The following is a 16,724-nucleotide window of genomic DNA, read 5'->3' as shown; positions in this document are numbered from 1 at the left end:
AACATAGGTGTAACCAATGACAGCTGCACTGCAATCATAATTAGCCCCACCAAAAAATTCAATCAAAAACATGAAAGCAGCCGTCTACCTTCCAATTATAGCAGTAAGATTGTGAAACATGCATGAAAAATTGTCCTTTGATAAAGGCTAAAATATATTACACAAGTCTTAGCAGAGTCTCCTATAAATCTAATATTTATAGGAGTTTTCCAGTGAAACTTTATGTTTTTTTCTTTTCACCTAATGCACCAGTACAAAGTATTTAGGTACAGCTAGTTAAGCTGTACGTATCAATCAAATGCATCCCTGTCTTGGTTTGTGACAGAACCTACATGGCACCCCCCGTGAAGCTCCCCTCTGAGGCTAACAAACTCTGGTCCTTTAAATAAATGAACAAGATGAGTAATGATTAGACATTCCTCTAAAAGTGTTTTATTGTGCCATAAAGTTGTGAACTTTGGAGCCATACGATCATCAAGGTGGAACAGTAGCTCTGCAACACACACACACTCACACACACATACACATATAGGCCTGCACAGAAGTACAATGAGAAGAGTGAAGGCAAATATATTCATAAAGTGATTGAGACGTGTACCGTATGACGATCAGTCCCACAAGTGAACATTTCATAGCAGGATTTATCACAGAAAGCTAGTCAACAGATTTCCCTTTTATCAGCTCACTTTGGTCTTCTGACTGTCTTTCCCGAAGGACATTCAACAATGTTTTTACGGTACATCATTAGGTTTTCATTGTGCAAAAGAATTAGAATAGGCCTTAGTATACAATCACTACAACAGTAAAGGTTCTGTTTTGGTGTTCAGTTTTACAACTCAAAATAAATTCTGTGGCCTTCAACACAAGACTAGTTCTAAAGAAAATATTAGTGGGTTACATGATTTCAACAAAGAAAGGAGCGCTGCATTGTGGCTGCAACATGTAGTCAAAGCTCTGTGGACAGTGTCTGTGTGACCAAAGAACAAGAACAAACATCAAGTGTACATTTTTGGCCTTTTGTGTGTAAAAGCCGTCACTGTAGAAAATAAAAAACAGCAGTTAAGGCAAATAGATCGTTTCCATTGGTTACAATTATACCTGAGTACCTAAAATAATAATGACTACATATTGTGTCACTGCAAACAGTTTTGTCTAGTTGTTATATAAACGTCTCTTTTTATTACTGAAAGCATAGCTAGATGCTGAATTACACACATACATACATAAAGCGAATATGAGAAGTGATTGATAAGTCTGTGGCCCAAGGTAGGCAGCCATGACAGCTGAAGTGAGCCCACAGGTGTGAGGGGTGCCACCGTTCACCGGAGCTGCCATCCTCTGACTATGACCTCTTCTTCAGGACAGAGAAAGACTGGGTTGTTATTTTGACAGTGATTATGATTGCTGTAGACGTCTATACTCCTTTAAAGAAGATTCTACCTTAGGCCCTAACCTTCTGAACCACTTGTCATATAAGCAACTAAAGACAATCAATTAAAATGAAACAAAAACATTTCTACAATCACTTCCTGCCAGCCTGCCTGCATTGTGGTTTTTGTGCTATAAGCCACTCGTAAAGCTGGTTTCTCTGCTAATGCTCTCCTTGACCTCCACAGGCAGGGTATCAAAAAGATGGTCCTCCACAACGAGGCCATTTCTGCGCAGCAGACGGCAGTTTCCCAGCTGAGCAGGCAGCCTGTCCAGACAGTTTCCTCTGAGCTCCAGTTGAGTGAGCTGGACCAGCTGACCCACAGACTCCGGCAGCACGGTGAGTGCATTGTTCCCCAGACACAGCACCTTTAGCTTGGTGCACCTGAACATAGGCTTGGGCAGCACCTCTAGCTTGTTGGCGTTGATGGCTAAGTGCTGGAGGTTGTGGAGGAGCCCCACTTCTGGAGGAAGTACCGTAATAGAGTTGAATCCCACATCCAAATGTCGTAGTTTAGGCAGTGTGAACAGGGCTGGAGGTAAGGACTCCAGCTTATTGTGAGAGAGGTGGAGGGCCTCCAGAGACTTGACTTGGCCAATGGAAGAGGGGATGGTGATAATTTTGTTGTGCCACAGTTTGAGGCATGTCAGCCTCTTGAGGTGCTGGAAGCTGATGATCTCTTCTATGGTTCGAATGTTGTTGGATTTCAAATCAAGCTCCTGCAAGTTGATCAAGCTGAAAATGGCATGGGGGATTCTCTCCAGCTCGCAGGTGTGCAGCTCCAATTCAACCAGATTCACCATTTTTTTCAGACTGTTCAGTACCAGCAGTTTTGTACCGTCATTGTGCACCACCAATCGAATCAGATGTGGCGACAGCTCTGTGATGTTTGTGGGCATTTTTGTGAGGTTGCTCTTCAGGCTTAGTGTCTTTAGATGCCTCAAGTCTCGCATGGACTCCAGACCAATCATTTTGTTGTTTTCTGAGCTCAAATTGCCAATGAGGTTAAGCACCCTCAAACTCCTTAGCAAATACACCCATGGTGGAATCTCAGCAACATCGGTGAACTTGACATGAAGGCATCGGAGATTGTCACGGAGGAAAGCAAAGCCTGTCTGCTCCACTTTGGCTGGAGAGTGGCAAAGGTGCAGCTCCCGCAGGCTGGTCATTTGGGAGACTTTGGCTGAGAACCTCACCTCAGGAATCAGCTCCAGTTTAAGCACCTCCACGTCTGTTAGGTCAAATACTGCGTTTGGAAGGCCAGAGAGCATGAAGAGGTGCAGCTCCTGCTGGTCTTGTGCATTACGAGTCACAAGTTGCCTCAATTTTTCAAAGGTCCACTCGTGATTTAGGCTGATCTCCCTCAGCTTGTTTTCACTCACCTCAGACAAGAATACACCAAAGCGCTTAGAGTAAAGTTGGTCATACTGGTCAACCATGTGTAAGAGGAATGCAAAGTCATTTTTGACATCAGGAATGTCACTAAAGCTGCTTTCCTCCCTGACCTTCTCGAATGAGTACTCTTTTAGAGGACGCCGAAAGACCCAGAAGAGAGAGTACAAGCATGTCATCCCATAGATCAGAATCAAGGCCATGTAGCTTATGAGCAGCTTGTTCAGCATGTAAGCCATGTTGTGCGTGCAGAAGAACTTTTTATATCCTGTCAGCTGTTTTATTTCAGGTTTACACTCATGTATAAAATTTATTTTAGCAAAAAATGTTGACGTGTAGGACAATATTAAAATAAATTTGATGGTTTTGACGACAGTCTGTGCTACATAAAGCTTGTAGATAAAATCACTGTCCTCCACATGAGCTCTGAATTTTCTCACTTTCTCAAACAGGGCTTTGGCCTGCTCCCCATCTTTTTTATCCAGGATAGTCAGGCTACTTGGGACCTCTGCAATGGGCTTATCTGCAGAAAATTTCACCCCGAGCATGGGTGTGGATGGGCTGACAGTTGTGCTATCATCACCCTCTAAAGACACCTGCTTGGGGGCTGAAGAGGTGCCAGTTAACCTCTGTTTGTTTTCTTCCGAGTCCTCACAAGCGGTCTCGGACAGCGCCTTTGTAGTCCAAGGAGATTCAAAACATCTTCCAAGGATGGACACAAAATGCTCGATCTTTGAACTTGTTTTGGGGTATTTGAACCAGAAATTGCTACTGACCATGAGAACAATGGTGTGGATGAGAGTAAGGTATGGAAAGTACTTGGAATACCAGGGCAAGGCAACGTGGTAACACATTTGGTTGATAAAGACATACTGTTGAAAGTCCAAGTTAGTTTTGACACCTGTTGGTGGGGGCTGATTGAGATAGGTCTCTGACGCCACAGCAGTTTGTTGTTGTGCCGTGCGGAGCCCACTGACAACATTGGTGGCCGTCACAGGGGCCCCGGTGGCCGCGGAAGAGGATTCTTCCACTGTACTCGACTGAGGGAACGAGCTAGGTTTAGGTTGATCCGGGTCCTCCAGATATGGAAGGCAAGCCACCTGGTCCTTGGTGATCTGCATGGTCATCGCAAATATGGCCAGCATGAGCATGACCAGCCCAAGGTAGTCCATGAAGACATCCCACCATGGCTTCAAGATACGATATGTTGGCTGGATGTCATTCAGGGATGCAACCTCTGTAAGCGTGAACATCACTGCAACAAAGGAAGAACACTCATTAATCAGACTGTACGCAGCTTTTTAATTGTTTACATGGAAGTTGAAATAGTTGGTCAATTCATTACAGAAGAGGGTTCGAACCACGTAAGTAGATTTATGTTTTATTTATGATTATTTTACTTTAACTTTGTTTTAGACTGCTACGATAACTAATATTACATATGTGAAGCTAGATCCAAATTATTAACAAAATAAATTTGCTATAAGTGCTTTAAATACTTTGTCCCTCATGAGTTACCTTTCAAAAAACAAAAACGGAAATTCTAAATTCTTGAGCGCAGACTCCGCCCAGGAAGTTCTTGGGTCACATAATCATTCTCTGTGCAAAAGCTGCTGGACCAACAGATTTTTCCTCCAGCTACAGCAAGCCGAGCGTGGTGTGCTACACTCCACTCTCACTTCCTCTCACTTTACACTCCAGTTTAAATCAGTAATGCTTTAATGGTGTTCAAGCACCAAGCCAAGACTGTGCTAAATCCAGACGTATTACAGCGTGTTGTTTCTGGAACAGTGCAGAGTCCGTTTGATGTAGTCGGCCGACTGCTCTGACTCACTGAGACGTTTGGCACATGTGTGGATCTTTTGGTGAAGCACTGAAAACGTTTCTTTTACTTAAGAGGATGTGGCACTTTGTGAAGATCTTATGCAAACAGGCACATGTACAAGCAACATCAGTTGTTCTGTTGAGTAAGGGTGTTCTGTTGGAACATGTTACATATTATGAATATATTACACTGCACTGGAGGAAATTACATTAAAAAAAACACTCCAAGAAGAAGAGAAGAAATGTAGCACTTCTAAGAATTACTGCCCCAGGTCAGACACTTCACACAATCAACCCATGATTCGCACTAGTATCAATCCCACAGAAGAGTATTGCATTCACAAAACTGTTTTTATATGGAAATAATACTTTATTATTATTATTATTATTATTATTATTATAAATCTAGTAGATCAGACTGCTCTTTTCCCCTGAACAGCTGTAAATTGTTAAGGTGCCTGTGCAAAGTCAATACATTTAAATTTTATCAAAAGAAAACAAAAGTAGTTTTCCCACATAAAAACCGGATTTAGATGCAATACGCTTCTGCACAATCCAGAGTACAGTGAAAAGGAAATAAATTAAAAGTGAAAACATTAGACGAGTCATTAAATAGATAAAAAGGTGAAGGTTGTCTGTAGCTCTGCCATATTATGCTGATATCTTGACACCTACTTTCAGCTTCTAAGTATATCAGCAAAATTTTAGGTCATGTCAGTGAGGCATAGTAATCATGAATGAAAACTGGACATGATGGTCATTCTGCCCTGTGAAAGAAGCATGCAGTGTTAAGTAAGTTGCTCCTCCTCAGGCCATGTGTAATCATGCATGGAAATCTACTCTCACTCTAGTGAACAGCAGTCATTTCTCCACGTGTTTGGGTATTCCTTTCACAATTTAGCAATTTATTTATCCTGGGAAATAAAGATATTTTACTCAAATAGAGATCCACGTAATGCCTGCTGTAAAGAAGTAGATTGTGGCTCCACAGTGACTTATAATTATGTACCTTCACAGATGGCAGAACACAGAGAAAAGAGACAAGAGAAAGGGTGGAGCCCTGTTCCACCACAGCCTGGGGTGGCAGCAGGGGCCAGGTGAATTATTGTGGTACCCCCCCCAATTAAGTCATTAGGAATTTAAAGATGGCTCAGAGAGATTTCAGCGTAATCTTACCTAAAATTAGGACCGAAGGTTGAGCATTAGCTCCATATAGTGAAGTATTTTTGTGCCACTGAGAATGTGACGGTTAAACATTTGATTTTTGATTATTTTTTTCCTGCTCAAGCAGAGTTTTTGCGCATCAAGTTACCTGCTATAGAGAGTCAGGTGACTGGATGAGCCGTGTGAACAGAGCGGAGCAGCATGTGTCCCCCGCGTTAAACATTCACACCAGCAACCAGTTTCATCTGGAAACTATTTTATGCAACGCGGGAGAAAAAAAAACAAATCTGTCAAGTTACTGATTGATTTCCAGAATGTATATTTTTTATTTAATTAAAATTAACACATATTAAATGAAGACATACTCACTGTCTCTGGCGTTATCTCAGTCCGGTTTTTTTCCTTCTTCTTATCTCTGCATGCCACTTTTCGCTCTACTCTTCAGGTGCGTCTTTCGCCTAATTTCTGAGCCCGGTTAAAAATGCGAAAATGACGCCGGTGGGTAAAACATAACTGCGTGGAACATTTGTCCGTGACAGTGGGCTGAGTCAGCCGGCTGCCTTCATACCTGAGCCCGTGGAGCAGAGTCGGCTGCTCGGCCGTGTCTCACACAATAAACTCAGGTAGACTTCTAACGCAATGTGCTAAGACAAGACAGATCCAACATGGAGCCGCACGGACCGCTGCTGTGGCTGTCAGCGGCGCTTCTCATTGGAGGACCGCGTTACGGCAACTTCCCGAAGACAACGCCTGCTCGTTATCTCATGCTGCGTTCATGGCATGTGGGGAAAGGTGGCACCGAGCACTCCCACGTTAGAGGATAACTATTTTTTGATATCTTGTCAAATATGTTAATAATTATGATATCTTTGCTATAAATAAGAAGAAAAATTAAAGGCAGGACTACACTTTGTAAACCTGTTTGATATAAATCTTATACTTTCTGTGTATCGTGGTAAGAGCACAAAAATAACCAACCTTTGAAATAGTATAGCTTAGAATTTGACCTACTGACAGACTGATGGATGGAGCACTGGCTCACTCACTATGTAGGCCTACCCCATGTTGCAAAAGTATTATAAGAATCGTTTTGATAGTGTTAGAGAAATTTCAAATGTGTGTTTTCTAGTTCTATATTAATAACTAACATAATCGGCATTGGAAATGGAACAAATAGCTAGCTTGTGCCCATCTTTCCAACATGTCTTGAAAGCACCATCAGCTTTCTCTTCAGTCTTTCAGACTTGCCTGAAATATCTTAGCTGACTCATGAAGATCTCTTATGTACATCTTTTCCCCCAGATTACCATTCCACATTTAAATCAACATGTGTACTGGTGTTGTGCCTGTTTGTCTGTTTGTCTGTATGTGTCAGTGCTGAACTCACTCATGATTGGGTGGAGGAAGTGCCCTCTCAGTTGCAACCCGGACAGGTTTCAACCGGTCCAGGGCTGCTGGCTGCTGTTCTTACTCATGCAACCCGTGCACTTGAAAGAAGGAAAGAAAGAAAGAAGGAAATAAAGGTTGTGGGTGCAAGATCAGAAATGGAGGTGGTGTGTGACTGTACATAAACACATGTTAAATTGATTGTTTCTGCATTCTGTACAGGCTGTAGAGAAACAAACGTTTCTGCGAACGGGCCAAATGTTTCCTAACAGCTGAATGATCACAGCCTTGGGATAGCTGAGTTCGTTTGATAAGAATCTCATTTGGAGTTTTTATATGATACATGTGGTAATATCGTGACATGATGTTGTTGTTGTAACCCACACTGTCGGTCAATGTGGTCAGAGAGAGGTACAAAGATGTAATAATTTGGTTTGTTGTCACGTATGGGTGGCTGAACCAGTATATGGTGTTCCTTCTGTCGAATAGACTGTGGGGGTCACCAGATGCCCCTGGCAACGGATTGAGTGTGTCAAGAATCACTCCAATGAGGCTTAAATCATGTAACATGGACCTCCCTTTGTGATTTGTAAGGAATACACAGGGCAGTATCACAAAACACCAAATCATCAAAAGCACAAATCAGCAACAAACTCTACCAAACAGAGCGGTTTCTATGGCAGTTAATGTCCTGTATGCACAGTAAATGCAGAGTTCTCACCCACACACACAGCGGGGTAGGAAATTCAGAATTAGGTTAGGGTAAGTGTTGGATTAGGGAGGGCTGGAGATTGGAAAATGGATCAAATCAATGAAGATTTGTAGGGTGTACACAAAGAAAAAGATTGAATACACCCTCACAGACATCCATCAGCTGTTGAGAAGCATCTGGGGATAAATGCACAGACTGCATGTGTATCCCAGGAGGCAATGTGAAAGAAGATGTGTCACCAGTCCATCACAGGGATAAAACAGACAGGCATCCTGGTATACATTCAGCTTTTTTTAAGAATCACTAACTTACTGTGCACGTATTTGGACTGTGGGGGGAAGGCAGAGTACACAAAGAAAACCCACACAGACCATAAAATAACTTAAAGCTCCACACAGACAGGTTCCAACCCGTAAACCCTCTTTCTGTAATGCCACAGTGCTGATGTAATCTGATACTGCAGTGTGAAAATATGAAAAGACAGCTCCTGTGGCAGTGAGGTGGTTAGTACTAAGTATGCATTCATGTGTTTGGAGACAAAGAAACAGCCAGACAACATACTCCCATTCCCCCCCCCCCCGACACCATCTGCTGGATCTTTTGGATGTAGACAGGTACATAGTGTGACTTGCTAGCTATGACTTGTAAGCGATGTATGCTAGTGGAAGTTGCAGAAAAGCATTGTTGAAAGTAAAACATTTCCCAGAGTTACATCTGTGAGCTTATCTTCTTCCTGCATGGTTCTCTGATGTGTGTGAAACCAGACAGATAAGTGCAAGAGGGGAGGGGAGCTCATGGTCTGCTGCTGGAACTCAGACAGAAACTTTGCATGACATAACAATCTAATGGCTGTTTTCCAAACTGGCAGACTTAACTATGTTAAACTATAACACATCAATACAGCACTGCCACTATCCTGCTTTTTGAATGCAACTTGACCCAGTTTAAGCATACTCAGTGTGAGTGTGGCACATAGGTCATAATAATAAAAAAACATAAAGAGCCATGCTTTTTAAAAAAAATATATATATATATATATATATTACACCAAGGTATTTCACTGCTTTTTTCAATTTACAAACACCCCCATACACCCTATACTTATTATTTTTTAATTTCTGTTTAAGCATAGAACGCACAAGACCATTAGTGGGTATAAAAGGTAGGGTGGGTTCAGGTGAGTAAACCCTGATACAGCGCATGTATGTCCGTGGTCCTATTAGTTAACACTGTCACCGCTGTGCAACTCGCTATGAGAATATTTTTATTGTTGTGCATATGTTGCTAATGAGCGTGTTAGAACAAAAATGGAGTCTGTAGCTTGAAATTTGTAGGAGGAGATACATTTGGCAGATGACCCTTGTTGAAGGGCTCTCTCATAGAGTCCCATGTTAAAAATGGTCATCTGCCAAATGTATCTCCTCCTACAAATTTCAAGCTACAGACTCCATTTTAGTCTTAACACGCTCATTAGATGCTGCTCTATCAAACTTGTATTCAGAATTTTCTAATTCCGAATCGTTTCTGCACGCCAGGCTCTTTTGAGGTCTCCTCTGCTGTTACCATGGTGACAGGGTGACACACAGAGGCATACAAAGCTCTGAATTGCTCTGATTCCTAGTTTTGTACAACTATCTCTCGATCATTCTCTCATAACGGCTATAACATACCTGAGCCAGACTGAACGGCTGATTAACAGCCGATCAGTGTTAGTTAATCGTTGCCAAGGAAACGGAGTAGCCAAAGGTTGTGCAACGTCACACGTAAACAAGAGTGGATGAATCACACCTTTGGTTTAACGTAGTGTAAGGTAATGGTAGTGTAGCGGTTTTTATAAATAGATGACAAAATGCTATAAGAATGTTTTCTTTAGATTGAATCTGTCATTTTACATTAGCTTATTATCTAGTCTTTTAATTGCTAATTTTATCCAAACTAAATTCTATATGTAGTAGCTTAGTCTGTGACACTGTGGTTTTAATGCTGAATTTCTTAAAATCAGTTATGATTTTGCTGTTTTGTTTTATGTTTTGTTTTCTTAAGTTGGTTTACCGGACAGAAGGAAATTGTCAGACTACTCACAAGCTGTCTTCACTCATTCTTTTCAGACCAATTACTTCTTTTTAAAATATGTCACCTTTGGAGTCAGCCTATACTTCATATGTGTAACATGAGCATGCCTTGTGGTCAGGTTCTGTATCATGTTACTATTCAGACAAATCGGATATCAAAGGCTTGGATTTCAATATGTTTGACCACTGAGGGACAGAGTGGTGCTGAATGATTTACCCATAAAAGTAATTACTGTAATGATTATCCAGGAGCAATGAGTTTTCATTTAGCTCCACCTGCTGTTGTCCTGATGACAATGACACTGACTGTTTTGATAATGCATTAGTTACCTGCAGACACTGTAAATGTCTAGAAATGCATTTTTGTTGCGGACATAACTATTGATTAGTTTAGGTTTGGCTATACATATTTCATTAGAACACACATGTGAGTGTTAATCAGCCCCGCAATGTGGAGACAGTCTTTGTAACTGTGTGGTTTCTTTCACAGGCCTGGGAAGTATGGAGCAGAGGAGCAGTGCAGTCCCAGAGCAGCCTGTGAGGAGCAGCAGAGTCACACACCGGTACCAAGTCAAAGACACATTCTGACACACACCCTGTTTGTGTCGGTAGACTGCTCAAGAAAGATTTGAGAAGTTTTCAAGATATGATTGCTTCAATGCTGTAATGCATTATTGTTAAGCCACCTAGTTTGACTAAGGCTTTACTTTGGGCTTTACCTACATCAGTTTGTTTCTCCATTATGTTTAATTAAGAAATTAAAACCTAACTAAAAATAAGTAAATTGAAAAGCAATAAAAAATAATAATCACTTTAAAAATAAAAGCTGATATATGTTCTGAGTGCAATAAAATAAGAACTCTGGTCAGGTTTTTAAATATTTTTCATTGTGCCTAAAATAAAAACCAAGCAAATTAAAATAATTAAATGTAACTGAAAATAAAAAAAATAAAATAAAAAACTTTACATGCTCTTCGGTTCATAATAAGCTATTTCTAATAAAGTACTAATCCAAGTCCGTTTCTATCATTTTAACTTCAACATACTGTATACTGTGTATACTATGTCTGTTATTACTGAACAAAGAAATGTTGCAGAAATGGGAGGATAGAGTGTTTTGGTCTTTTTCACTTCCCGTAGTCACAAGGACACGTGATCAAAAAACTTATAAATAGAGGTGCCACGGTCGCTTGTTTCTTTGACTAAGGGGCAGAGTGAGGGGTGACATGGCGTCGACAAGCCGGTGCGTAGCAACTTTTGGCTAAATGTAACACTTGTGCTTTCTGTATTGATGTCTCTCAGGCAGTTTTGTAGTAAAAGACAACACTGGGCTAAAACGATAGTACCGTGCTAGTGCTAAAATACTACGCCCTTATCCTCATCGTTAGCTGTACGATCTATTGTACTGAGGAACAGCTAGTTAGCTTGCTAGCAAGCAGGTTTACGTTAGATGTTGCCAGAAGTCACTGTGTGCGTTTTGCTGATGCTCAGTAGCCTCTGTTGATGGTCACGCTATTTGTTTCGCATTGTAGACGTGTTTTGCCTTTACTTTAGCGCGGCTGTAACTCTGTAGCTAGTGTAGTGTATATCTGAACCGTCTGTTGTGTGCGTTCTTGCGGTCTCCTTGATATGGCAATAGGTGCGAGGATGTTCTGACATTTGTAGGATGCGCTGAACATTTGGTCGTTTACACAACATTGGATAACTGGAGACTATTTGAAGACAGTCTTTAGTAAGGCAGAAGCATTAGGCACGTATGGTGGCTCAGTTAGCTGCAGAAACAGAATGTAAATATAGGGGAGGAAATGGAAAATGTATATGCAAATGACCCCGTTATTTTCACCCCAGTTTTTCTGTCACATGAGCGTGACGTTATTATTGTATCAAAACAGCTCAAACTATTAATAATTAATCAATTCGCAGGTTGATATTAATAATTTTGTTGTTAAAGGTGCATCGATTTGCATCTTGGCTTTGTTATAAACATGTTATAAACATATGGTGTTTATACGGCCAGAAGAAAAGCATCAAAACTGAAAGTAGAGCTGTTTCCTGCGACTTTTTGTTGCTGAACTCTATTTTTGCCGTTGAAAGTCATAGACTGTTATTTTACACATTCATGTTTAGATATTGACCCCGCTTACTTCAGCCACTTAGGTGCATTCAGCCTATTTGCCGGACCCATAAAATACACTGAAATAAAAAGCAGTGTTTCAGAATAATATCTAATAATTCTGTATTGTTTTATTTGTATTATTTTTAAAGAGGGGACAACATGCTGTGTGTGAACTTCCCAGGCTTGTGAATGGAAATTATCTTCAATCTTATTTTTACTTTCTTTTGTTTAACACTTCAAAGTGAACTGGCATTTTGAATCTTCATAAGATTTGCATTTGATCTCATGTAGATGAGGCATTGCAGCTTTCCTGATGTTTTTTGCACCTCTAATTCACTTTCACAGCGGGGATGCTCTAGCTCTTCCCAGAGTTCAGTGTCCTAACCACCCTGATTCCATTCTAGTGGAGGACTACAGAGCGGGTGACATGATTTGCCCTGACTGTGGCCTTGTAGTAGGTGAGTACATGAAATCCTACCAATACATGCACTTTTAAAACAAAAGGTTTCAGTGAACACATCCTGTGTTTTATTTCCTGTACTCGTCTTATCTGTCGTAGTCTCAGAGTCAGATCAAGCTCCTCACAGTCACACATCTTTCTTGTGGTTTTATGGCCACACTGTTCAAATTGTTTCAAACTTTTCTGCACGTATTCACCAGCTGACTTAGAGCTGAACAGTCACTTCTGCCCCAGTGAAATATGGGAAAACTGTAATGTAATATAATGTAATGTAAAGGAAAAAAAGTGAGTTTTACTCTGAATAATCCACAGATGTCACATTAGTGGTCATATCTAAAGTATAAAGAACCATGCCTGCCTTCATTCATTGGGAGTCCAGAGAAGAATGTGCTGCAGTTAAACACCAAAGAGGTTTTCATACAAGTAGTAAGAAGTTTCTGCTGGTCTGGAGATAAAACATGCGTTTGACACCAAAGTGAGCATATCAGCATGAAAGGTCCAGGTATAAAAGGATAAGAAGCAAAAAAAGAACTTTTTTTCCAACATGTGATGCTGACTGTTAAACAAAGCTGTCGGGAACACAGGGTTCTCCTCTAATGAGCCCCCCCCCCCAGCTCAGACCAGGTCAGATGGGAGATGAGAGACGCCAGCCGCCCTCTGATGCAAGCTTAAGTGCACTTCGCTCCTGCTGCCATAGCTTCAGCTAGCCTCCAAGGAGATGAATGTCACTTTGACTCTAGAAATTAGAAAGATTGATGGATGCTACAAACAGGATTAAAATATCAAATCTAATCCTAAACCCTACTACCCAGTTCTAGGAACAGAGGGCCATGATAACTAGAGGAAAATTATGGACTTGTTCAGACAATTTGTTCTGCTGCAGTCACATCCTGACTGAAAACACATTTCAATCATGTTTTATTATTTATCACTGCCTCAGTACATCCTGTAACAAATAACAAGGAAACATGTGATAAGAAGAAGGCAGGGTTAGATCCTCAGTGTTGTAGTTAAACCTCGAGAGTGCAGTCAATGAGCTGTAGGCAGAGACACAACAGGAGGATCAACACATCAGCTGCAGTCTTTGAATACACAAAGATATGTTTTCATTGGGGAATCATGCTTGATATTGCACCAAGTGTGGTTTAATTATTCCAGGGGGATGTAATAACAACATCATCAAGCTTCTGTGTGTATGTTTACTTGCTGTGTATCACCTTCTTAGTCATGTTAGATTTATTTTGTTGCTAATTTCTTTCGGTTTAAAAAAGAAACAACCATTTGCAGTGCGAAAAAAAGGGGACATAGAAATAAAGGAAAGGTGAATTTGGTCAGTGAAGTTTAAAATGAATAATTTTAAAGATCCTATTACCACAAAGTATCAAATGATATAGCTAATATAAAGCAAATGTTACCATTCAAAGCTTACTACAGTGGAGATATATGAAGTGTCACCCCTCTATTAACCATCCCTCCTCAGGTGACCGTGTTATTGACGTGGGCTCAGAGTGGAGGACATTTTCTAATGAAAAGGCCCTCAAAGATCCATCCAGAGTGGGAGACGCCCAAAACCCTCTGCTCAATGGTGGAGACCTAACCACCATGATTGGCAAGGTCAGAGACAGCTCTGTGTCATGACAGAATTTTGTATTACTTATACTTTGTCAGCACCGATCAGTGGTCAAAGTCTGTTGCTTCCTGCTATCATCTCCTCACAGTGTACATGTTACTGTAAAAACATCTGCTATTTGCACCTCAGGGAACTGGTGCGGCCAGCTTTGATGAATTTGGCAACTCAAAGTACCAGAACCGGCGGACCATGAGCAGCTCAGACAGAGCCATGCTTAACGCCTTCAAAGAGATCAGTACCATGGCAGACCGCATCAACCTGCCAAGGAACATTATAGTAAGTTAAAGACTTTCATTGAAATTAAATCTTGGAAGATTTCCTGGGACTGCTTTGCGGTTGTGTGCTCATCTGTTTTTTGTAGGTCCCTGCACGAAGACATGATTACCAGCATCTAGTGCGTACATGTCAGAAACAAAAACCGATTAGCAAGACACATTAAGTCGACTGATTTCAAATAAGTGGTCAGGAAATGAAACCCACATACACGTGGAAAACCACAATGAACACAGAGACGTGAAACTGAAGCCTGCCTTGTTTTGTAACTGGTTTGCCACTGAATTGTAAAGTCACACATACAGGTTTACCTTGAATTAAGGAATCTAATACTATGTTCATATGCAATATAAATATTATACTTTAAACTTGACTTTAAGACATTTTATTGTATTTGCTGTATGTATCTGCAGGACAGAACAAACAACTTGTTCAAGCAGGTTTATGAACAGAAGAGCCTAAAGGGGCGAGCCAACGATGCCATCGCCTCAGCCTGTCTCTACATTGCCTGCAGACAAGAGGGCGTACCAAGAACTTTCAAAGGTCAGAAGATGCTTTCATTGTCTTGTAAGATTTTGAGCTGTCAACATGTCAGGTACTTTGAGCTGTACATCCTTTCCTCTGTCTTTCCACAGAGATCTGTGCTGTCTCCCGGATCTCAAAGAAAGAGATCGGCAGGTGTTTCAAGCTGATCCTGAAGGCATTGGAGACCAGTGTGGACCTCATTACCACGGGAGACTTCATGTCCCGCTTCTGCTCTAACCTCGGCTTGCCCAAACAGGTGCAGATGGCAGCCACTTTTATCGCCAGGAAGGCTGTGGAGCTTGACCTGGTGCCAGGCAGGAGCCCTATCTCAGTTGCTGCTGCAGCCATCTACATGGCCTCCCAGGCCTCTGCAGAGAAGAAGACCCAGAAAGGTAAGTGATATTTTACAGGTTGAGACATCAGTGGAGGCTTTTTGTGTACTTGACACCCTCAAAACATGTACGATGTACTAAATTCCGGTTTGGGGCATAATCACTGGCTGTTGACGGCTGATGTTTGTGTCTGATCCCTCTGCAGAAATTGGAGACATTGCCGGTGTTGCAGATGTCACAATCAGACAGTCATACCGACTCATCTATCCACGTGCTGCAGAACTTTTCCCTCCAGACTTCAAATTTGACACACCTGTTGACAAACTGCCACAACTGTGAAGAAAACTTTTCCTACACAGTGCTGATATTTTTCTGCTGTACTTAACAAGATTGTATTTTTTTTTATCTTGTTTGTGTTGGATTTGGAAGATTTCTCTTGTCCTGCCTAAAACTACAAGCCTTTATGAAGGCCCTCTGACAGGAATGAAGCAAACACACATTCCAGTGCTTAAATTAAAGAGCTTGCAGCCCGTACTTACAGTATTTTCATTTGAGTGTGTATACTGTATCTGTATATATGTCCAAGTGGGAAAATGTAACTGATGCTTGCAATTTTAGGCCGGTTTCATACTGTATACATACAACTTTGTTTTGTAGGAAAATGACCAGGTTCTATTTTGTTAGTTTGTTTGAATTGTTCCAAGTAATTTAAAAAAAATAAAAAAAGATTTTCATTAAATCAGTTCATGGTTCAAATAAGAAATTTGTTTACATAACACCATTAGATTTTAAGACACATCCTAAAACTCATTAGGATGTGTCTGATAAGGTAGGAATGGAAGCAAAGCCACTATTACAAATGTTTAATTTGTGCATTCATGATAGGCAACAATGACTGCAAAAATGCCTGTTCTCTTTTTACACCAGGATGAACAACAGTTGAGACTTGAGTAATTGGTGTACCATCCATGAAGTTTTCACCTGTTCTTGCAACAACATGCACAAGCAAAGAATAAAAAAAAACTTTGTACAAACTATTTTCATCATTACGAAACGTAGATAATTAAAAACTATTGATAAAATTAGTGCTTTCAGCTTAATTGTGTACATACAGTATGTATATATTTATATATATATAAAATACACCATGCCCTCCCCTGTAGTGACTCATATCAACAGGTCTGCAACATTTGAGTCAGTTTATATCAGAACATGTAAACTGACTGAAGGTCAGCTGGGTCCACGGTGCCAGCTAGAAAAATTGACTAAATATTTTCTTTTGCCGGAGAACTAAAATGACTTCAGTGTAGTGTAAATCTGTTACTGGGTTCACCGTGAGTCTATCTGAACCGTTTCTCTGCTGCTTCAAGAAGGACAGGAAGAATTTAGTTTTGGTATCTTTAACGATA

General features: G+C 40.8%; 2 protein-coding genes across 5 annotated transcripts; one reads left to right on the top strand and one right to left on the bottom strand.

Annotated features, from left to right (window-relative positions):
- Nucleotides 1–403: 403 nt before the first annotated feature.
- Nucleotides 404–6,700, bottom strand: lrrc8da (leucine rich repeat containing 8 VRAC subunit Da). 4 transcript variants are annotated; one of them, XM_028428532.1, is made up of 3 exons: nucleotides 6,175–6,698; nucleotides 5,958–6,061; nucleotides 404–4,076 (listed from the first exon to the last, which is right to left on the bottom strand). In XM_028428532.1, exon 3 carries the CDS (start codon nucleotides 4,072–4,074, stop codon nucleotides 1,561–1,563), a length of 2,514 nt encoding a protein of 837 aa, XP_028284333.1. In that variant the 5' UTR covers nucleotides 4,075–4,076; nucleotides 5,958–6,061; nucleotides 6,175–6,698; the 3' UTR covers nucleotides 404–1,560. The 4 variants fall into 4 exon arrangements, with proteins under 4 accessions (XP_028284333.1, XP_028284332.1, XP_028284331.1 ...); XM_028428531.1 differs by having other exon boundaries at nucleotides 6,179–6,697; XM_028428530.1 differs by lacking the exon at nucleotides 5,958–6,061 and having other exon boundaries at nucleotides 6,175–6,700.
- A 4,439-nt stretch (nucleotides 6,701–11,139) lies between these two features.
- Nucleotides 11,140–16,397, top strand: gtf2b (general transcription factor IIB). Its single transcript, XM_028428628.1, has 7 exons — nucleotides 11,140–11,222; nucleotides 12,441–12,553; nucleotides 14,036–14,169; nucleotides 14,315–14,461; nucleotides 14,872–15,001; nucleotides 15,094–15,375; nucleotides 15,521–16,397. Exons 1-7 carry the CDS (start codon nucleotides 11,206–11,208, stop codon nucleotides 15,652–15,654), a joined length of 957 nt encoding a protein of 318 aa, XP_028284429.1. The 5' UTR covers nucleotides 11,140–11,205; the 3' UTR covers nucleotides 15,655–16,397.
- The last annotated feature ends 327 nt before the right edge of the window (nucleotides 16,398–16,724 follow it).

Source organism: Parambassis ranga, chromosome 17, assembly GCF_900634625.1.
Source record: "Parambassis ranga chromosome 17, fParRan2.1, whole genome shotgun sequence".
Lineage (NCBI taxonomy): Eukaryota > Metazoa > Chordata > Actinopteri > Ambassidae > Parambassis > Parambassis ranga.
Note: the sequence above shows the minus strand (reverse complement) of the source record. Positions and strands in the feature narration are given on the sequence as shown.